The following is a 22384-nucleotide window of genomic DNA, read 5'->3' on the forward strand; positions in this document are numbered from 1 at the left end:
AAAAAAAATTTGAGTTCCCATCATGGCTCAGTGGTTAATGATCCCAACTAGTATCCACGAGGATGTGGGTTTGATCCCTGGCCTTGTTCAGTGGGTTAAGGATCCGGTGTTACTGTGAGCTGTGGTGTAGGTCACAGATGCAGCTCAGATCTGGCACTGCTGTGGCTGTGGCATAGGCCTGCTATAGCTCCGACTGGACCCCTAGCCCAGGAACCTCCATATGCCGCAGGTGGGGCCCTAAAAAAGACAAAAAAAAAAAAAAAAAAAAGACTCTAGACATAACTATTCTAATAGGATTCGGTTGTTTGGAAATTTATTTCTTTCATTTTAAAATTTTTTTTATTTTTTGTCTTTTTGCTATTTCTTGGGCTGCTTCCGCGGCATATGGAGGTTCCCAGGCTAGGGGTCCAATCGGAGCTGTAGCCACTGGCCTACGCCAGAGCCACAGTAACTCGGGATCCGAGCCATGTCTGCAACCTACACCAAGGCTCATGGCAACGCTGGATCGTCAACTGAGCAAGGGCAGGGACCGAATCCGCAACCTCATGGTTCCTAGTCGGATTTGTTAACCACTGCGCCATGATGGGAACTCCTGGAAATTTATTTCTTATAAAAAGCCACTTTATTCCTTTTACCTGTTGTTTTATGCAATACAAGTATTTTGCCTATTTTGCATTTCTTATTCTTTCTTGTTTGTTTGTTTTTTGTCTTTTTGCTATTTCTTGGGCCGCTCCCTCGGCATATGGAGGTTCCCAGGCTCGGCGTCGAATCAGAGCTGTAGCCACCTGCCTATGCCAGAGCCACAGCAACGCAAACTCCAAGGTCCCTCATACCATCAGATTCTAAGTGGGTAGCACCTTAGGTCCTCTAGATACTTCTATTTCCTAAAGTTTGTCTGGCTTGGGCTTTATTTGCCTGGGTCCCTCACCATACAGAACACATCAAAATTCAATTTGGGGTGGGAAGGAAGGGAGTGGTGGGATGGGAAAGATTCTTTCCAACTCCCAATTTCCTTTATGAAGACTGCAGGGAAAACTTTCATTCAGGCTTCAGAAACAGTGGTGCTTTCCCCAAGCAACTCATGTAATCTTGTACAAGGACATCTGAAATTAGCAGTTGCCTGTGCTTCCCTTCTAGCACCGAGTGTGTTTCCAGACTGCTGTTGACACCCAGCAAAATACAGGGACCTGTAACAGGGTACTCCTCTGTATATTCACTCAATCCCTGACTTCCTCATATTTTGCTTATCCTGGCGTTTCATTCCCAGTCATTTCCTTACATTCCAGGAAATATTCTAACATATATAGTTGAGCCATCACAAGTTCTCTTTTTGAAAGAAACGGCAACTATAAGCACACATGGAATAATAAAACAAAGATTTAACTTCTTACCTTGACTGTAAGATCAGATCGTTCTTGTAATTTGTAAGTCTTAGAGAAAAGAAGTCTGATTATCCAGAGTATTAAAATTCCTTCCAAAATAAGATGATAAGCAGGAGCCTAGGAGACAAAAATAAAACAAAAACAAAACAAGAACTGAATTCCAAAACCTGCACATAAAATATAATGCTCCTGAATATACTTCTACACATGACCTTTAACCTATTACTACTCATTTATTTTCCAATTTCTATCAGAAGGCAATCTCTCCTAACATGAAAAATCTCAGCTTTAAAACATCTTCAGGAATAAAAATTAAGTTTCAAAATAAAACCTGACACAGAATTCCAATAGTCAAACATTTCAACAATCAAATCCTTTAGGTAAGTTATACTTTTACTGGTAGGAAATGACTGTAACAAACATTTCACAACTTCACAAGCCTTCTTCTACCACCCTCACGTACCATGGATGAGTTGAAAATTATTTGGAAATCAGTTTTCTCAATTCTTAAAGAGCTTTGCACATCTTACTATATTTCTGTATCCCTGATAAGCCTCTTTAAATCCTCCTTGGGACATGGCAGGAGAAAAAAAAGACTTCATAAATGCTTAAAGAAATAGCAGATCTCTCTTCATTCATTCCCCAAAAGTATGTAGTGTTTTCCATGTCAACAGGCATAAAGGTACCTTAATGAAAGTACAATTGTCAGGTCTTCTTTTCATCTGTACATTTCTGGGTTAAAAGCCAGGCTGATTTTTATGCTTTATAAAATCAGACACACTAAATGCATGTAGAAGATGCCGGGTATCAAAAAAATTCACATTAGTCAGTTATGGGGTGCTATGTTTCAATAGGTTGTCATTAAAAAGTCTTTTAAAAGAAGTATTTAGAAATGTAAATATAGGGAGTTCCTGTAGTGGTGCAGTGGAAACGAATCCCACTAGGAACCATGAGGTTTCGGCTTTGATCCCTGGCCTCGCTCAGTAGGTTAAGGATTCGGTGTTGCTGTGAGCTGTGCTGAGGCTGCAGATGTGGCTCAGATCTGGCGTTGCTGTGGCTGTGGTGTAGGCCGGTAGCTGTAGCTCTGATTAGACCCCTAGCCTGGGAACCTTCATATGCTGCAGGTGCAGTCCTAAAAAGCAAAAAAAAAAAAAGGAAATGTAAATACAAATTATTTTCAAAAATAAGTCAGAAAGAGAGTGATCATGATTCAAAATTGTTTAAAAAACTCAGAAGGTGGGGACAGGGAAATTGCTGACAAATTCATATATAAACTTTCAGATCAATGCACAAATAACTTTAAAACTACATACATGTTACATATGCACAGATATGCAGCAAGATTCCTCAAATTCTACATATAAGGTACACAGAAATTTCTCTAAGATTATTTTTAAAATGTGCTGATCCCTCCTAAATACAATTAATTTAAGAATAAGAACTCTGGCATTAAAAACCCTTTGGGTTCTCTATTACTGGATTCTAGTCAGCAAATGCATGTCCAAGTCAGTAAACATTACACTCCACAAAGAAATCATCCTAAGTTGAAATGTCTAGTGAATAAAAATCACAAACGCAGCTTCTTTCCTTCCCCAGGAAATGAAACATCCAGGAGGATTTCTCTCTAATCTTATTCATGGTCAATACCAGGGTATGAGAAGTTACATAGTCAAAAGGCAGTCTTCAAAAAAGCAGCAGCAATATATGGTAGAAGCTATTCATTTCTAAAAAAAAAAAAAATCTTATGTTTTAGTGGCTCTTGTTAATCACTCGAACCTAAGGCTGGATATCGCCTAGCCATATTTGCTTTCTTAACTGTTTTTTCAAAAAGTCCTGATAGGTCTTGCAATGATAAATCTTGCAACATCACCCCTGCCAGTAAGCTAAATATTAAGTTTTAAAAAAATTATCAAAAGAAAACTGAGATTTACTTTAAATGAATGTAATTTCTATAACCACGGGACTTTTGCCTGTGGTTCACTGCACTATTCCTAGCATCTATCTGTGCTATCCAATACTGTAGCCACTAGCCACCTTTCAACTGTTTAAACACAAATCAAAATTAAATTAAGTGAAAATTTCAGCCCCTCAGTTGCTCTAGCCACATTTTAAGTGCTTAACAGCCACATGTAGTGTACTGAAACATGGTACAGTTCAGATAAGGAACATGTAGAAATTTCTATTGTACAATGCAGGGAAACTCACTAAATGTCGAATGAATGAAGTTCTCCAAAACTGACATTTTCACTTGATATTATCTTACATACCTGAAAAAGCTGGCCTTTCCAAAAAAAAAAAAAAAAAGTCTCCTAACTAGTCTTCCTTAAAAAAACTTAAATAATTTTATCTTTACAAGACAGAAAATGGGAAATATGAGGGATGACAACTCGTTCACATTCTTAAATCATTTGGCTTCTTTTCTAACCCTATCTGCCGACAAAAACAAACTCCAAGTTGTTACAATTCTTTCCCCTATTACCTGCTCCACAGTTCCAAGAACCTGACTTCCCCAGGACTTCTCCAGACTGAGATTTTCCACTCTATTTTAAACACCCGTTTTACCCTCAGTCCCAACTCTGGTTTCTGACCAGCTTCTCACCTGCATCCGGACAGGGCCTGAAGAAGGCACTGCACTCACCAGAGCGCAAAACGCGACCCCCGGTTCCTCCTGTGCCTCCCCACATTCCGCCGCTGGGAAAGGTGTGCACCTGTGAATCCGTCCATTGAGGGACGCCGAGCGTCTGGGCATGACCAAGCCAGCCTCGGTCAGGCCTCAGACCATAAATCCACACAAAACGTCCCACTCCCCAGGGTCGCGAGCAGCTAGAGCCTCTAAACTCACCTCGTACAACGCTTGGACCATCTCCACCAGCACCCACTGCTCCGCGACTGCCGCCATAGTTAGCCGCTGGGGTTTCCTTCCGGAAGGCGGGCCGCATAGACGTCAGGCACTACGCGGCGCGGCCCAGTGACGCTAACGCGCCCGGGAGGCGGGGCTGTCGGAGCTAGGCACCGCCTTCTTGCGCTTGCGTACTGGGTGGCCAGAGGCTGCGTGGGCGGGGGAAGGTTTCCAGCTTTGAAGCTGCAGGTGTTGACCTCAGGATGGCGCTTGGTTGAGCGAGGTGTGGGAAGCTACAGGCAGGTTCCTGCCACAGGTGTTCACAACTTGGCCACTGTGTGGTCAGACCCGGTGCTGGGCTCTCAGGATGGAGGTAATGAAAGCCAGTACTTCTGAAATCTGGACTCCCTAGCAATTATAACGTTTTCTTTGGTTTTCAACTCTATGTAAAGCAGGGGGATTTTTAACAGAGGCAATGGAAGAAGCCAAGAAGGGATAAAAGAAAGGCAGGAAATCACACAGCAGGAAGCCAGGAAAAGGGAGGGAGGCAGGTGTAGAGCAGAGGTGAGGGCAGAGTAAGGGCATCTCTGGCCTCTGGGGGCAGCGGGCCCAGGTCCAGTGCAGGCAGGGAGACTGGTTAAAATGCCATTAGGGTTTCCATTCTGAATACATTTGTGTACATGGTTTGACATAAAGGTACAACTTCATTCCTTTTTTTTTTTTTTTTTTTTCTTTTTAGGGCCGCACCCACAGCATATGGAGGTTCCCAGGCTAGGGGTCCAGTTGGAGCTACAGCTGACGGCCTACACCACAAACGCAGCAACGCGGGATCTGAGCTGTGTCTGCAACCTACACCACAGCTCACAGAAATGCCAAATTCTTAACCCACTGAGTGAAGCCAGGCATGGAACCCTCAACCTCATGGTTCCTAGTCGGATTCATTTTCCCTGTGCTGCAAGAGGCTATAGAGAAATGGCAGCATTCTGAAGGGCTTACTTTGCAAGTAAGGTTAAGATTTACTCATGGACTAGTTAAAGAGTATGAGGAAAAGAGATGAGTCAAGGTTTTGTCCTGAGGAAGAAGAATGGCACTGCCAGTGACTAAGATGAGGATGGAGGCAGGAGGAGCAGGTTTGGTGAGAAATAATCAAGTGCTGGTTTGGGCTAGGTTGTGTGCTCCATCTAGGAGGCTGCCAGGGAAATGCCAAGTAACCAGCTGGAGGAACAAGTTTGGAATGGAGGGGAGGGGTCAGGGCTAAAGATGTAAGCCTGGGAGTTGTCATTGGAAAATGGCATTTTTTCCGTTTAAATGGTATATAAACACACCTGATAAGATCACCTAAGGAATGGAAGAGAAGGAGTCTCAGGGATTGAGCCCCAGGGCAGAACCAGCCAAAGCTGTTGAATGAAGCATCAGGAAGGTTGGAGGAAAACAGAACGGGTGTAGTGTTCTAGAAGCCAAAGAAGAAAGTGCTTCCAGGAAAAGAGCAGCCATTGGTGCAAATGCTGCTGAAAAGCCAGGAAAGGTAGACAAGAAATGACTGCGACTCTGAGGACAGGTCACCAGTGACCTTGATGACAGCAGTTCTGATGGAGTGTTGTAGGTGAGAGCTGATTGAACTAGGTTTTAGAACTGGAGATAGCAAATATAAACAACTGCTATGGCTCCCCTGAGATTACAATTATCCTTATCTCAGTGTTTTCAGTATTTGATTTATTACCTTTTCAGGAGCATTAGTTTTCTTTCATGTGTTGTTTTTCCTCAAATGCTTGATGATTTTTTATTCCTCTCCTTTGAAATCCCAAACCACCACTCCCCACATCCTCTTTTGTTCTTTAGCTGAAGATGATATTTAAGGCGAGGGCTTCAGCCATTTTGGTAAGTTACTCAGTTTTTCTTCTCAGTTTTCCTGAATCTCTTCCATCTACACATGCTGCTAAAAGTTTGTATAATCTTTTTCTGATTGATCTGTGTCATGTCATTAAATCATTCAGAAGAACCTAGAAGGATAGAGGACAATTCCTTCCTCTTTGGCAGTTGGTGACCGGGAAGGGACTCAACTTTCCTGGTTGGATATTACTTGCGTAAAGATTGCTGCAGTTACGAGATCTGGGACACCTGACAAAAGCCAGCAGAAGGTGAGAATTCTTACCATGTGGGTCAGTCTCCCAGATCTCTGCCTGCAGGTTCTATGGGAAATGGGAGTGGTAAGAATCCTTTATCTCCTTTCTGAAGTTCGATCATCAGGAGAAAATAAATTTGGTAGCGTACTCTTGGCTTGTTGATTCTTTTCCTCCCAGAGATGGTTATGGGTTTTTCTTTTATTTTTTCGTCTTTGTGTATCATGTTTTTTGTCCTAAGAAGGAAATTCCATAGGGTAGGACTCAGGTCTAGGTCCTCTAAACGTGTTGTCTAAGTCTGTTCTGTCTAATTATTTGTCTTGAAGAGCTTGGTTTATTGAAGAATGAGAAAACTCTGTCGTCTCTGCACATACTGGTGTACATTTGGCAGCCAGTCAAATAGACTGGGATTCCAAGATGTAGTTGTCTCTTTGTCTGGCGATGCCAGCCCTCAGTGGAGTTTGTTATAAGGAGTTCCATTCATAAGAAGCCTTTGTTGTCTCAAACTTCATTGCTTTGATAGTGATGCAGCAAAGGTCTACTTTCTCAAACTATTTTGGGGAGTGAACCTTTGGATCATGGGGGCTATATCATCTGGGCCATCGCTAGGGACATCTCTTGCATCAATGGTACTAAACCTGGAAAGTTACCTCCAGGTTTTCCATAAATAGGCTTATTGCTTTGAGTCACAATTAAGAGCCTACTCATCAATGGCCAGATGATAGATTCTTTAAATTGGAAAATTTTCTGAATTGGTAAATTTTTTTAGAGAGCGCTCATCATAAGTAGCTGTTTTATTGGTACCTATGGATAAGAAAGAAAGAAAGGAAGAATGGTGATTAGAGAAGCCTTATTGAATTTGTGGTCTTATTCCCCTCTTGGGTCTTAAGATGCAAATAAAAACATTAGGTTAATTAACAAGGGACTGAGAATTATGTCTTTATTCTGTTCCAGAACAATTTCTTTGACTATTTCCTTCTCATTATTTACATTATCTTTAAAAAAATTCTTATTTATGGGAGAAAATATTTGCAAACTAACTGATAAGAAATTAACATCCAGAATATATAAAGAACTCTTACAACAGAATAAAAAAAAAAGCAACATCTTAAAAATGGGCAAAGGATTTGAACAGACATTTCTCCAAAGAAGATATACAAATAGTCACAAGCACATAAAAGGATGCTTAAGTCTACTGAATTATACACTTAAATGTTAAAATAGTAAATTTAGTTATGTATGAAAGTTTTACCACAGTAAAGAACTCCTTTTCCTTTACATGTATATATTTATCTTTTATATAAATTAATTTTTCCCCCAATTTTCCAATTTTTGTCCTTTTATGCTTCATTTTGGCAAATTTCTGGATGTCAATATTCTAGTCCACTAATTTTATCTTTAGCTGTGCCTATAAGATCATTGATTTAAAATCTAATTTGGGGGTGTTCCCGTTGTGGCTCAGGGGATTACTAACTGGTATCCGTGAGGTTCTATCTCTGGCCTCAGTCAGTGGGTTAAGGATCTGGTGTTGGCTGTAAGCTGTTGTGTAGGTCACAGACACAGCTCATATCCTCTGTTGCTGTGGCTGTGGTGTAGACTGGTAGCTGAAGCTCCTGTTCACTCCTAGCGTGGGAACTTCCATATGCCACGGATACAGCTTTCCTTAAAATAAGCAAAGATTAAAAACATCTAATTTTAGTGATCATTTTTAATTTCTAAAAATGTTAATTATTTAAAATGCCAGATTATAAAAAATTCTGGTGGAATTCACTTGATTCATTCAACAACATCTATTTATTGAACACCCACTTCCTAAGACACTGAAGGATAGAAATGCATAAAATAATCTCAGGCCTGCTCTCCTAGAGCTTAACGTTCTAGTGGGTTAACATATAATAAAGAGATAAGCCACTAAATATATGGCTTAATGTCATGAAGTGCTATTAAGAAAAGGAAAAGATGTATGGAAATAAAGAATTACAGAGAGTAGATACGGAAGACCTCTCTGAAGAGATATTGTTTGGACAGAACTCTTTTTGCTTTCTTTTATTTGTTTTTGGTTTTACTTTTTAATAGAGATACCAGTTTGTTATTTGGGTGCTGTCATGATAAATTTTCCAGAGTTATGCCCCTGCACTAATATTATAGTGTTCATGTCGGAGATGAATGGAGATGTTGCAAAAGGCTTTGCATAATTGAGAATTCATTCTGAAAACAGAAATGGGTAAATGCTCTTTCTTAAGAGTATGCACATACTCATACACATATTTACACACACACACATATTTTGTATTTAAAAAGAAAATGGTCCATTAGTAAATTGAGATGTCCACACAGTGTAAGGCATTTGAGACTATAAAGTGAGTTTTTTATTATTACATATTGGTATAAATGGTTTGGAAAACCATTTCTATGGCTGTAACATGGTCATTCTTTTTTTGTTTGTTTGTTTTTTGCAACTTCTTGGGCCGCTCCCGCGGCATATGGAGGTTCCCAGGCTAGGGGTCGAATTGGAGCTGTAGCTGCTGACCTACGCCATAGCCACAGAAACATGGGATCTGAGCCACGTCTGTAACTTACACCACAGCTCATAGCAACACCGGATCCTTAATCGACTGAGCAAGGCCAGGGATCGAACCCGCAACCTCATGGTTCCTAGTTGGATTTGTTAACCACTGAAGGAAGGTTCCTTTTTCTCCACACCCTCTCCAGCATTTATTATTTGTAGACTTTTTGATGATAGCCATTCTGACTGGTGTGAGATAATACTTCATTGTGAATTTGATGTACATTTCTCTAATAATTAGCATCTTTTCATGGTGCCTGTTGGACATCTGTCTGTCTTCTTTGGAGAAATATCTATTTAGGTCTTCTGCCCATTTTTTAATTGGGTTGTTTGGATTTTTTTTTTTTTTTTTGTTACTGAGTTGTAGGAGCTGCTTGTGTATTTTGGAAATTAATCCCTTGTCAGTAACATCCTTTGCAAATATTTTCTCCCATTCCATAGATTGTCTTTTCATTTTGTTGCCACTTTCCTTTGGTATGCAAAAGCTTATATGTTTGATTAGGTTCCATTTGTTTATTTTAGCTTTTATTTATTTTGCTTTGGGAGACTTTTATTTATTTTTATCTAAGAAAATACCACTGCAATTTATGTCAGAAAATGTTTTGCCTATATTCTCTTCTAGGAATTTTATGGTGTCATGCTTTCCATGTAGGTCTTTAAACCACTTTGAGTTTATTTTCATATTAAAATGGTTATTCTGATCTAATACCAAATAATGACTTGTTTGGTCAGAGCTCTTAATAAAGGAATGAAATTTATGAATGTTTGGTGGAAAAGTGATCCAGGTAAAGGAATGACCAAGTGTTGAGAAAATGTTTTATGGGTTCAAGAAACACCAAAAATATGAATGTGTCTGGTGTAGGATGAATGAAGCTACTAGGAAAGTCACGACTTAGGTAGATGCAAGTGGTAGAGTTGGATGAGGTGAGAAGTCATCAAACCAGACACATCATTTGAAGGCAGAGCTGATAGGTTTTGCCACTGTGGCATGGGAGAGAAAGGTGGATTAAGGATGCTCCAGGGTCTTTAGCCTGAACCGCTGACTGAATGTATTATCATTTTCTAAGACAGGGAAGACTGAAGGTCAGCAACTTTGAAAGCAGATGTTAGACATCCACATAGAGGTGTCTCACAGGCAGGTAGATGTTTGGATCTGAACAGAGGTGAGGTCAGGAAGAGAAGTACAAAGTTGATAGTCTAGTGACCAAATGGCATTTTAAACCATGAAAAAAAAAATGACTGTAGATACAGGAGAGAAGAGGAGTACAGGCTCTGCCTTATAGCACTCCTTTCTGGGTGTATTAACTATATTTACTTTAAAAGTATCTCCTATTTCCCCTATTAACCATATTTCCTCAGATATTACTTTTATTTGATCATATTAGATATTAATTTCTAGTACATCTGAAAAAAATATTTCCGATTTTTTTTTTTTTGGTCTTTTTAGGGCCGCACCTGTGGCACACAGAAGTTTCCAGGGTAGGGGTAGAATTGGAGCTGCAGCTGCCAGCCTATGACACAGTCACAGTTGTGCCAGATCTGAGCTGTGTCTTCAACCTACACTGCAGCTCACCGCAACACTGGATCCTTAACCCACTGAGTGAGGCCAGGGATGGAAACCTGCGTCCTCATGGATGCTAGTTAAAGTTTAAAAATAATTTCTAAAATTTTTTTTTCCTGCCTTGGAATGTTGCCCACTCAGAGGGACTGGATAAAGGGAATATTAATAAAATGACAGACTTCAGTCTGTCTCCAAAAAGATGTATTATTAAAGCCCAATAATAAACCCATTTACTTTCTGTATCAGTATTTTTCTAGCTCTTAAGTGTGACTATTCATATTTCGACTCTTTCACCACAGAGTTGGAAAAAACCTTTAACATGAAAGAAAACATCAAAACAATAAACAAAAAGAACTTGGCGCAATTGCTTCTTAATTGTGGTAAATGTACCATACTGCTATAAGCTATTTAGTCATAGGGGAACTGGTTATGAGTTATATAGGAACTCTCTGTACTATCTTCACAATTTTTCTGTAAAGTAAAAACTATTGTAAATTAAAAGTTTATTTTAAAAGAGAACTTGGGAAAGCAGGGTTAATGTGAAATGAAGAAGAAAAAATACAATTAATATTTTCAGGAGAGAAAAAAAGAGTAGAATGTATCCATGGAGCAAGAGCCCTATGCCTGAAACAGAACATCTAGATAATACAGAAGAGCTCTTGAGAATTCAAAACATGGAAGCAGAAATGAAAGAATGTATTAAATGTCTTGAAAGATAAGTGTCCCAGAAAGTATAACAAAAAGGCAAAGAGATTAAAAAAAAAAAAGAGACAAAAGACACACAGATGAGAGAATCAGTTTAGGACTTGCAAGATTCAAATACTTGAGTTCCAGAAAAGTGGCATGTAGGAGAAGGTGGGAGGAGGCCATCTAAGGCATAATACATGAAAATTCCCCAAAGGACACACATTTCTAGATTGAAAGACTCCCTCAAGTACCCAATGCACTGATTATAAAAAGTCCTACAACTTTTTATACCATTTTAAAATTGCAGAAAAATGAAAATGCAAAAATTCTTAAATCTTCTAAAAGGGGAGAACTAGGATAGGTGACATAAATGGATCAAGTACAAAGATGGCATCAGACTTCTCATTAGCAATATTAGAAGCCCTACAGTAGAGCAGTGTGTTCAAACTTCTAAGGAAATGATTTCCAACAAAGGATTCTATCCTTAACTGTCAGTCAATAATAAAAGAATGAAGACGTAAGAGTGTGCATCCATCAGGATCAGTTAGGTGATGCTGCAGTAACAAGCATTCCCCGAATCTTTGTGGCTTTCTATAGCAAAAGTTTATTTCTTGCTCATGCTGCACACCTTTGTAAATTTGGGAGTGGGGGAGCCTGCAGTGCCTCCCTTTTTCATGATCCAGGCCAACACAACAGCCATCATCCTGGATATCCGTATTATTGTGTCACACTGGCAATTATTGCTCTGGTATGAAGGGGGTGTGCTGCTTCTACTCATGTGGCAAAAGGGGGTATGATGTTACCTGACATCTGGAAAATGGAGCCAGAAATACTGGTAAATACCACAAGTTCTTAAAAACGAATCTGCCTTAAAAACTGATCTGTACTTTCTCAAGAAACTCCTGGGTGATATGTAGCTTCTAAATGAGTAAGCAAAATAAGAAAGACGTTGGCACAGGTAACTTGCACAGAAAAGAAAGGAAGGAGGTTCCAGCATGATAGCTGTGGACAGACCTACGTGTGACCAGGCCAAAGCGGATTAAAGGGATGGAGGGCAGGAGAAAAGAACCTAAGTGGGTCCAACATCAAGCAAATTAATAAAAAGAGGCAATTAAACCCAGAAGAAAACTGTTACAGAGAGGAATGGGCATGAGGTTTTCAGGAGACTGGGAACAGCACAGGCAAAGGCATGGAGGCAGGGATGGATCACTTTCCAGCAGCACAATCAGTGACCTTCCAGAGTGACAGAGAAGAAGAGAAATGGGAGCTAGTCAGACCCCACCAGGTGGTTACAGGATCCCCAAGTGTCCCCTCTTCCTATTCCACTGATTGAGACAAATGACTTGCATTTGTCATTTAGGAAGTAGCTCTTCATATGCATTTAGTATTTCCATTTCAATCACTCACAGTCATGTACAAGCAATCCTTACCAGTTCTATACTTTAGAGTCAAATATATACATTATATATATATGTGTGTGTGTGTGTATGTGTGTGTGTGTGTATATATATATATGTTCATGTCTACACAGTCCTGCATAAATACACACCTTCGTGTCTATGTACATATCAATACACTGCTTTGCACTACTGTCAGGGTAGTGAGATAAGCCAGTATACGGAAGTTTTGCTTTAGTATCTTTTTCCCTCCCTCCCTTCTTTCTTCTCCCTCTTTTTCCATCTACTACATTTCTTTCTTAGATGAAGACCCTGAAACAAAATAATCACATTAGGTAGTCAAGGAACCTCTTGTTAGGTAGTCAAGGAACCTCTATTAGATAGTTAAGGAACCTCTTTTAGATAGTCAAGGAACCTGAGGCTCTGGATCTAGCTTGTGTTCCACAGGTGATGTGAGCATGGAATTTAAAAAAGATTTAAGTTTGATTCTTTTAGGAAGGCTTCAGATTCACATCTGGGAGCTAGAGTGGGGACAGGAGGCCATAGTCCCCAGAGCGGGGTCGGGAGATGGGTATAGGCCAAGTGCAGTTAAATGGGCATGAGTAGGAGGCTTGAGCTTTGAACTTTAAGGCTCTCAGCACATTAAAAAAATCCCTCTGCTGTCTTGATTTTCTTATCTGTACAATGGGAATGGTAATGTCCCTTTGGATTATCATGAAGATAAAATGGTTTAATAAATATGAAGCACTTTAGTAATAGACAGTAATAACTGGCAGTTGTTGTTATCACAAGTTCCAGTTTCAGTGGGGACAGAAGGGCAGGGGGCCATTACCAGGATGTTGGAGGATGAGTTCTGAGCAAGGTCAGGGAGTGACCAGGTGACCTGCCAGTATCCCCAGCTGAGATGGGCCAGACATGCATACCGGTGTCTTCATCTGGGTCGTCTAGGATGAAGAAAGCATTTGTATGTACCTTAAACAAAAAATATGATCAGAGCATATGGCAAAAGGACTTTACAGGTCATGGCAAAAGGACTTTACAGGTCACGCTTAGGATTTCACCTCCCTTCTTCCTCCTACATCAGTGACCAAGGTTTAAAGGAAGGAGTTGGCGCAGTGGACAAGGGTGACCTCTTGGTGCTTGGACCTCCCTTCTGTGCTTGGTGCTTGGACCTCCCTTCTGTGCTTGGTGCTTATTTGCTTGGGGTCCTCAGGTGAGTCGTTCCACCTTTTTTTGACCTCGGTTTCTGATCTGTACATGAAGGGGGTTTGAATAAGACTCCCTTCGTGAGCTCACTAAGGATTGAGCTCACCACCATTCATTATGTTGATGGAAATGATGAATACACCAATCCAGAAGAAGGAGAGTTTTGTTCCAGCCAAGCTGGGACCATAGCCTGGGCGATAGTTTCTCAGATGGTGCTGAGGAAGTGCTCCAGAGAAGCATTATTTTCAGGACCATTTTATATTTTGTCAGAACAAAGAACATCAAACGTGATAGGGGCATATTCCTTCAAGATTTCAAAAAAGACAGATTGGCACGTGCACAGTAGAGCCTTAGCACCTTGGAAGGAGAGCTAGCATTGATGTCCCGGGAAGGGAGGCTGTTTACTCTGTCTTTGAAATGGACACCGTCTATTCCTGTACAATGCATCCTTTCTCTCTCTCTCTTCTTTCTTTCGTCCTTCCTTCCTTCCTCTCTCTCTCTCCCTCCTTCCCTCTCTTTCTCTCTCTCTTTTTTCCCCATACCCAGGGGTCAAACCTGAGCAGCAGTAACCAGAGCCGTGGCAGGGACAACACTAGATCCTTAACCCGCTGGGCCACCAGGGAACTCCAGTACTCCCTCATCTTTCATGCTTAAAGCAGATGCACAATGTATGTTTGACGGGCCACAGGACAGGCTGTTCTAGTTAGCATAAAATTCAAGCCAAATTATGTATAAGCCAGAATGATCTCCACATACCTCAATATCTGAAAATTTCTTCCATCAGTTGCCACCGACTTGCCCTTGTGGCCATTACAGTGACCTTTGTCTCCCTGGGTGAGCCTCAGGAGTGCCTGAAATATGGAAGTTCCTGGGTCAGGGGTCGATTGAATCTGCCTGGGAGACAAGGTGGAGTTAGCCAAGAATGAAGTGGGTAGAGGACCCCAAAGAGCCTGTCATGAGCTGCCAGGTGGGTCGAGGTTTGAGACTCAGAGAGGGGCTCAAAAAGGAGGTGGTAGAATCAGGGCGGTGCCGAGGGGGGGATTAGAGCTTCTTATAGTCCCTATTCTCCCAGCTCCTCATAAGTACTTGATTTAAAAGTCAACTTGTTCTCCATTTTGTAAAAAGAACCTCCCAGATGCAAGGTCCTGACACTCCTAGGTGGAGCCTCAAAATCCTTCCCTCAAAGTTTGGATTGAGTTGGATTCAATTAAATGCAACCCTATTGTGCTTTCTATCTGCAACCTCAAGCTCTCTCCCAAAATGATTTTTTTTCTCCTTTTTGTCTCACATACTGGAGGAAAGGAATAACCGCCCTTTCTTCATTCCAAAAATATGTGTGTTCAGGTGTGTGGCAATGCTAGTCCTGAGCCCAGAGTGCGTCTTGTTTGGCCGGGAAATGGTGACAGAGCCAAGGAAAGTAGGAGTGTCCCGTGTCTTCTTGAAAATCTTGATTAAAATCGGTTTCTGGAGTCAGACGTTCAGGATCCACAGAGCAGGACGAGAGGCGTTCACAGCATCCTCATCTCCTTTGCTGAACTTCTTCGAGCTAGATTTCTCAATGGCAGGTTTGCGTAATTGCATTGAGAGGTTTGCAGGGCCACCCACATTAACACTAGGTTCCTTTTTATTTTTTATTTTTTTTTATTTTTTATTTTTTGTCTTTTTTGTTGTTGTTGTTGTTGTTGCTATTTCTTGGGCCGCTCCCGCGGCATATGGAGGTTCCCAGGCTAGGGGTTGAATCGGAGCTGTAGCCACCAGCCTACACCAGAGGCACAGCAACGCGGGATCCGAGCCGCGTCTGCGGACTACACCAGAGCCCACGGCAGTGCCGGATCGTTAACCCACTGAGCAAGGGCAGGGACCGAACCCGCAACCTCATGGTTCCTAGTCGGATTCGTTAACCACTGCGCCACGACGGGAACTCCCCCTTTTTATTTTTATGATTAACTGTGGATTTAAATCCTAAAACTTCAGGAGTTCCCATCATGGCGCAGTGGAAATGAATCCGACTAGGAACCATGAGGTTGTGGGTTCAATCCCTGGCCTCACTCAGTGGGTTAAGGATCCAGTGTTGCCGTGAGCTGTGGTGTAGGTCACAGACATGGCTCAGATTCCGCGTTGCTGTAGCTGTGGTGTAAGCCAGCAGCGGTAGTTCTGATTCGAACCCAGCCTGGGAACCTCCATATGCTGCAGGTGCGGCTCTAAAAGGCAAAATAAATAAATAAATAAATAAATGCTAAAACTTCATTTCTATGGAAAGTAAATGGTTTTCTCAATCCAAAACGTTGTTGACACATGGGTTCTAAAACCTTTAGAATTACCAAAGGAATGAGCAGGTGGTTAGAAATTTGATAACATATCTAAAGCACTTCCTTGCTGCCTTTAAGGCAGATTAGCAACATAATCACCATAAAAATAATAACAAAACAGTGTTGTTCATGTCTTTGCTGCTTATGGCCTTTTTTTTTTTTTTTTCTTTTTGCCATTTCTTGGGCCGCTCCCACGGCATGTGGAGGTTCCCAGGCTAGGGGTCTAATCGGAGCCGTAGCCACCAGCCTACGTCAGAGCCACAGCAACGCGGGATCTGAGCCGTGTCTGCAACCTACACCACAGCTCACGGCAACGCCGGATCCTTAACCCACTGAGCAAGGGCAGGGATCAAACCCACAACCTCATGGTTCCTAGTCGGATTCCTTAACCACTGCGCCATGACGGGACCTCCGGCTATTTTTTTTTTTTTTTTTTAAAGGAATAAGCTATTTCTTTTAGAGCATTTTTAGGCAGCCCAAGCAGACTAGTACAGTCATTAAAACTGTGCCTTTGGTATCATATCCAAGAAATCATTGACAAATCTAGTATGAAGCTTTTGTCCTATTTTTTTTTCTCTGAGTTTTATTGTTTTAGGTCTCACATTTAGATCTTTGATCCATTTTGAGCTAACTTATGTATATAGTGTTAACTGAGGGCCCAACTTTATCTTTTGCATGTGGATACCCAGTTTTTCCAGCACCGTTTGTTGAAAGGCTTTCTTTATTGGATGGTCTCAGCACCATTATTAAAGATTATCTGACATAGATGTTAGAGTTTATTTCTGACATTGTTATTCTATTCCATTGGTGTGTATGTCTGTTTTTATGCCAGCATCACACTGTTTTGATTGTCATAGCTTTGTAGTTGGTTTTGAAATTAAGAAGTGTGAATGCTCTAGTTTTGTTCTTTTTAAAATATTGCTTTGATTACTTGGGGTCCCTTAAAATTTGATATAGTTTTAGGATGGAATTTTTTTTTTTAACAAAAAATATCTTCGGGATTTTTTTGTTTTGTTTTGCTTTTATGGCCACCCCTATAGCATATGGACATTCCTATGCCTGGGGTCAAATTGGAGCTGCAGCTTCAGACTACACTACAGCTGGGACAACACCAGATCTGAGCTGCATCTGTGAACTGTGCCACAACTTTTGCAGTGCTGGGTCCTTAACCCACTGAGCAAGGCCAGGGATCTAACATCCTTACAGAGAAAACATTGGGTCCTTAATTTGCTGAGCCACAATGAGCACTCTTCTTTGGGATTTTGATAGGGATTCCATTGACTCTGTGGATCACTTTGGATACTACTGACATTTTAACAATATTAAACCTCCCAGTCTATGAACATGGAGTGTGGAAGTTCCCTGGTGGTGCAGCTAATTAAGGATCTGGAGTTCTCACTGCTGTGACTCAGGTTGCTGCTATGGCATGGGTTCTGTCCTGTCCCAGGAATTTCCACATACTCTGGGTGTGGCCAAATATGACGACAACAACAACAACAACAAAACATGGAATGTGTTTTCATCTCTTTTGTCTTCTTTCATTTCTATCAGCAATATTTTGTAGTGTTTATTGTACAGGTCTTACACTTCCTTGGTTAAGATACTTCCTACATATTTAATTCTTTTAGAAGTGATTGTAAATGGAATTGTCTTTGTAATTTCCTTTTCTTTTTTTAATTTTTTTTATTGTTTACTAAACACTGTACAGCAAGGGGGTCAGGTTATCCTTACATGTATACATTGCAATTACATTTTTTCCCCCACTCTTTCTTCTGTTGGTAATTTCCTTTTCTGATTGTTCATTATATGTATATGTAAAGGCAGCTAATTTTTCTATGTTGACTTCGTGTCATTTTTTTGAATTCATTTATTAGTTCTACCAGCTCTTTTGGGGAGTCTAGAATTTTCTCCATATAAGATCCTATTATCTACAAATAGAGATAATTTTACTTTTTCCCTTCCAATTTGGATGTCTTTTATTTGTTTTTCTTGCCTAGTTGCTCTGGCTAGAACTTTCTATGCTGTGTTGAGTAGAAGTAGTGAAAGTGAGCATCCTTGCCTTATTTGTTTGTTTGTTTACTAAACATGTATCTTTCCTTTTTGGTTTGTTTTTTTATTTTTTATGGCTACTTTTTAAACTTATAGTTAATTTACTATGTTCTGTCAATTTCTGATGTATACCAAAGTATCCCAGTTATACATACATGTATACATTCCATGGCCTATTTGTCCATGTATTCATCTTTATTGAGATCTTTATTCCTCCTTACAGCCTTGAGTTACTGCTTTTGTCCTTTCACTTCACCTCACAGGACTCCCTTGACCATTTCTTTCAGAGAAAGTCCAGTGGTCACAAACTCCCTCAGCTTTTGTTTCTCTGGGAATGTCTTGATCCCTGCCTGCCCCCACTCCCCACGAGTGAAGAACAATTTGCCAGATATAGCATTCTTGCTTGAGAGGTTTCTTTTTTCTTTTAGCCCTTTTCATATATCAGCTCAATGTCTCCTGACCTCCAAAGTTTCTGATGAGAAGTCTGCTTACACCTTTTTAGGTGATGAGATCCACTTCTCTGTTGTTGCTTTTTTCAAGATTTGCTTTTTATCTTTAGTTCTTGAAAGTTTGATTATAACGTGTCTTTGTGTGGGTCTCTTTGTGTTCATCTTAGTTGGAGTTTTTTGAGTTTCTTGGATGCTTATATTCATGTTTTTCTTCAAATTTGGGAAGTTTTCAGTCATGATATTCTCAAGTGTTCTCTCTGCCCCTTTCTCTCTTTTTCTTCTTCTAGGATTCCTGTGATGCACATGTTGGTTATTTTGATGTTGTCCCCTATTTCTCTTAGGCTCTCTATTTGCTTTTTTTTCAATTTTTTTTTCCTTTTTTTCCTCAGCCTTAACAATTTCCATTGTCCTATATTTACTGATTCTTTATTCTGCCTTCTCAAAACTGTCTTTGAATCTTTCTAGTAAATTTTTTCATTTCGAAAACATTTTTTCTTTTTATGGCCACACCTGCAGCATATGGAAGTTCCTGGGCTAGGGGTCGAATTGGAGCTGCATCTGTGACCTTCACTGCAGGTCAGGGATTGAACCCTCATCCTCACGAGACAGTGTCAGGTACTTGACCTGCTGAGCCACAATGAGGACTCCTTTTTTTTTTTTTTTTTTTGCTTTTTTGGGCTGCAACTACTGCATATGGAAGTTCCAGGTTAGGGTTCAAATCAGAGCCACAGTCACAGCTACAGCAACACGAGAACCAAGCTGAGTCCATGAGCTACATTGCTGCTCATGGCAATTCCAAACCTCTAACCCACTGAGTGAGGCCAGGAATTGAACCTGCATCCTCATGGATGCTAGTCAGATTCATTTCTACTGCACCACAACAGGAACTCCCATACAATGGGAACTCCTTAATTTCAGTTTTTGTATTTTTCAGCTCCAGAATTTCTTTTTGGTTTCTTTTTAGGTTTTTGTTAGGTTTGATGAGGTAAGAACACACAAGGCCAAGTCAGTAAAGCAAGAGAGATTTATTAAGACATCCAAAATGGATGGGCTGAGCTCAGGTGTCATCAGTGAGAGAGATTTATTAGGGCATCTGAAACGGATGGGCTGAGCTCAAGGTGGCATCAGCAATGATTGTGAGGGGGCATTCTGCTTATAATGGGCTGGTGGTGGGAGAAATTTGGGGAGGGACAATGTGCAGGGGAGAGGTGTGGCAAAGGAGTATGTGTCTCTTCTCCATGTCTCATGTCCAGATAGTTGCAGCTACCCTGCCAAGGGCAGGGATTGGCCTAAGCAGGCACAGTAGTCAATCCTTGGTCAATCGTGTTTCACAAATGACCTTCCATGTGTTCTTGTCCATGTTGCTCAACCTGAACAGTCACGTCTGCCATGCCCCAGGAACCTATCAGTTTTCTTTTTCTTTTTTTTTTTTTTGTCTTTTTTTTGCTATTTCTTTGAGCCACTTCCGAGGCATATGGAGGTTCCCAGGCTAGGGGTCTAATCGGAGCTGTAGCCGCTGGCCTACGCCAGAGCCACAGCAACGCGGGATCCGAGCCGTATCTGCAACCTACACCACAGCCCACGGCAACGCCGGATCGTTAACCCACTGAGCAAGGGCAGGGACCGAACCCACAACCTCATGGTTCCTAGTCGGATTCGTTAACCACTGCACCACAACAGGAACTCCAGTTTTCTATTGCTTTGTTGATATTTCCATTTCGTTCATACATCATTGTCTTGACTTTCTCCATATCTTCTTTGAGCATCTTTAAGACTGTTATTTTGAGGTCTTTGTCTATTGTATCTTCTGCTAAGTCTTTTTCAGGGGCAAAATTTACTGAATTATTGTTTTCCTCTGAATGGGCCATATTTTTTGTTTTTTGTATGCCTTGTGATTTTTTTTCAACACTGGACATTTGAATGTGATAACCTGGTAACTCTGGAAGTCAAAATTTCTCCCCTTCCCCAGGATTTGCTTTTTTTGTCATTGTTTTTGTCTGTTTTAAAAAACCCTGTAGCCTTTCTGTACTGAGGATCAGCCAATGGTATAAACGTAGTGTCTTCTGTCTTTTCTGGGTCTTTCCTTGGGCATGCATGGCCACTTTCTATTTTTTTCCTGTATGTGCACTTGTTTAGAATTTCTTGGTGTTTAATGTCTGGCTTCTGAATGAAGAAAAGCAAAATATGTAGAGGAGATGAAATGGCATCAGACTTTGAAATCTCTTTGAAATCACATTAGCCAAAGGAGGAGGGGCTTACAGCAATGGGAGGAGAAGCAGCACCAATGGCTGCCTGCCTCTTTATCTGTGCCTATGTGATCAGAAGCAGCAGTCAACAATCAGAGCAAAGATTCTCCCATATTTGGAAGATAGAATCCTTTTTACTCATCCTGTCTCCCACAGGCTGTGTTCAAGTTGCCCAAGGAACATATGCACAGCTGTTTGCCACATGGCCGGAGCTGGGGGATGGGCAGCTGCTACTGGGTTAAGAGCTGAAATTGCCCCAAAGTGACTGCAGTTTACCTTCCAGGATTTTCCCTGGAAGTTGAAAGCTTTCAATAGACTCCAGATTCCCAAAATAGTTACATCAGACAGATTCTGTCAGTGCAATTTTTGTCTAGGTAGAGAGACAGATTCCTGGCATGTCCTACTTCACCACAATCCCTAAATTCCCTCCTGCAAGACTTTTTTCTCTAACAGTTGCACCATTGCATATTTCCATCAGTAGTGTATGGGGGTCCCAATTTATTCACATCCTTGCCAACACTTATTATTATCTCTTTCAATAAATGTTTTTTTGATCACTGAACAAGTGAATAGGAGGGATCAGAGAAACAGAAAAGAACTATTGAGAAGAAAAGGAATTGAGTGAAATTCTGAAAAAAAAAGAGAGCAGAGGATATAGGGAGGAGTGGTAGGAACTGGGTTGGAAAAGGCTGGAAGAAACCATGAACGGGGCAAATATGAAGTAAGGGGAAAGGCAAAAGTAAATGTGTGGGCTGGGAAGAGGTTGCAAAACTGGACACCATTGGACAGATGTATCTGGGGGTGCCTACTGGATGCTGGGAGACTAAGAGGACAGCGGCCAGGGCTGTAATTGAGTTTGGCTGTAACTATACTGACAATGGTGTGGGACTTTATTAAGGGCACTCAAGCCTGCCTGGTGTTCAGTAGACCCTTGGAAAATACCATGTTGCAGGATAAGAATTTTGGTCATTTGTGCTGTATCAGTTCTTCTTTCATTGCAGAAAAGATAGCTTTGCTAAGCTGTCACTTGAGAATTCCACGAGGCTGGACCATCTTCTTCCCAAGACGCAATTTAAGGAAGTTCCCAGGGAGGGAATAAAAACATGAGAGGGCTAGTCCGTGTGTCTTTTTTTTGCCACAAGAACTTTTATATGCTTCCTACTTTCTCTTAGAGGTGGCCCACCTCCCTGAATCCCAAATGAGAAAGAAGGGGTTAGAATCAAATGTCATCATGGTCAGTCATCTCAGACATGAATGAGGGAGGCAGGAGCCTGGCCTCCAGGTCAAATTTATGGAGTTGTGTGGTCATAGGTCTGCCTCTTTGTCTGCCTGTCTCAGGATGGATGGGTGGTGGCTCTTTCCATAAACCATTCAAGGAAAGAAATCTCACTGGCAGAATATCTGATTATTACTAATGTTGAATAGAAAATTAAAGTTTGCTGAAAAATTCTTCTGACAGGATTTGTCCTTTGCTGTTCTACATCTTTCACTCCTTACCTCACCAGAAAAAATGAACCTCACATATATAATCAGTTTACCTTAAAACTTATGGTGCATTTGGGCTGTACCAGAA

General features: G+C 41.0%; 2 protein-coding genes across 3 annotated transcripts in view; one reads left to right on the forward strand and one right to left on the reverse strand.

Annotated features, from left to right (window-relative positions):
* SPTLC1 (serine palmitoyltransferase long chain base subunit 1) overlaps window positions 1-4362 on the reverse strand; it is a 56150-nt gene extending 51788 nt beyond the window's left edge. For both annotated transcript variants that reach the window (XM_003483378.4, XM_021072471.1), the window contains exons 1-2: window positions 4225-4362; window positions 1392-1499 (exon numbers count right to left, since the gene is read on the reverse strand). In XM_003483378.4, coding sequence (XP_003483426.1) covers window positions 1392-1499; window positions 4225-4281 — 165 coding nt within the window. In that variant the 5' untranslated portion in view covers window positions 4282-4362. The remainder of the gene's footprint in view (window positions 1-1391; window positions 1500-4224) is intronic.
* GFRA2 (GDNF family receptor alpha 2) overlaps window positions 4423-22384 on the forward strand; it is a 71514-nt gene continuing 53552 nt past the window's right edge. Inside the window, exon 1 of the mRNA XM_021072774.1 lies at window positions 4423-4594. Within this exon, the coding sequence (XP_020928433.1) occupies window positions 4589-4594 (6 nt within the window). The 5' untranslated portion in view covers window positions 4423-4588. The remainder of the gene's footprint in view (window positions 4595-22384) is intronic.

This window comes from Sus scrofa, chromosome 14, assembly GCF_000003025.6.
Source record: "Sus scrofa isolate TJ Tabasco breed Duroc chromosome 14, Sscrofa11.1, whole genome shotgun sequence".
Lineage (NCBI taxonomy): Eukaryota > Metazoa > Chordata > Mammalia > Artiodactyla > Suidae > Sus > Sus scrofa.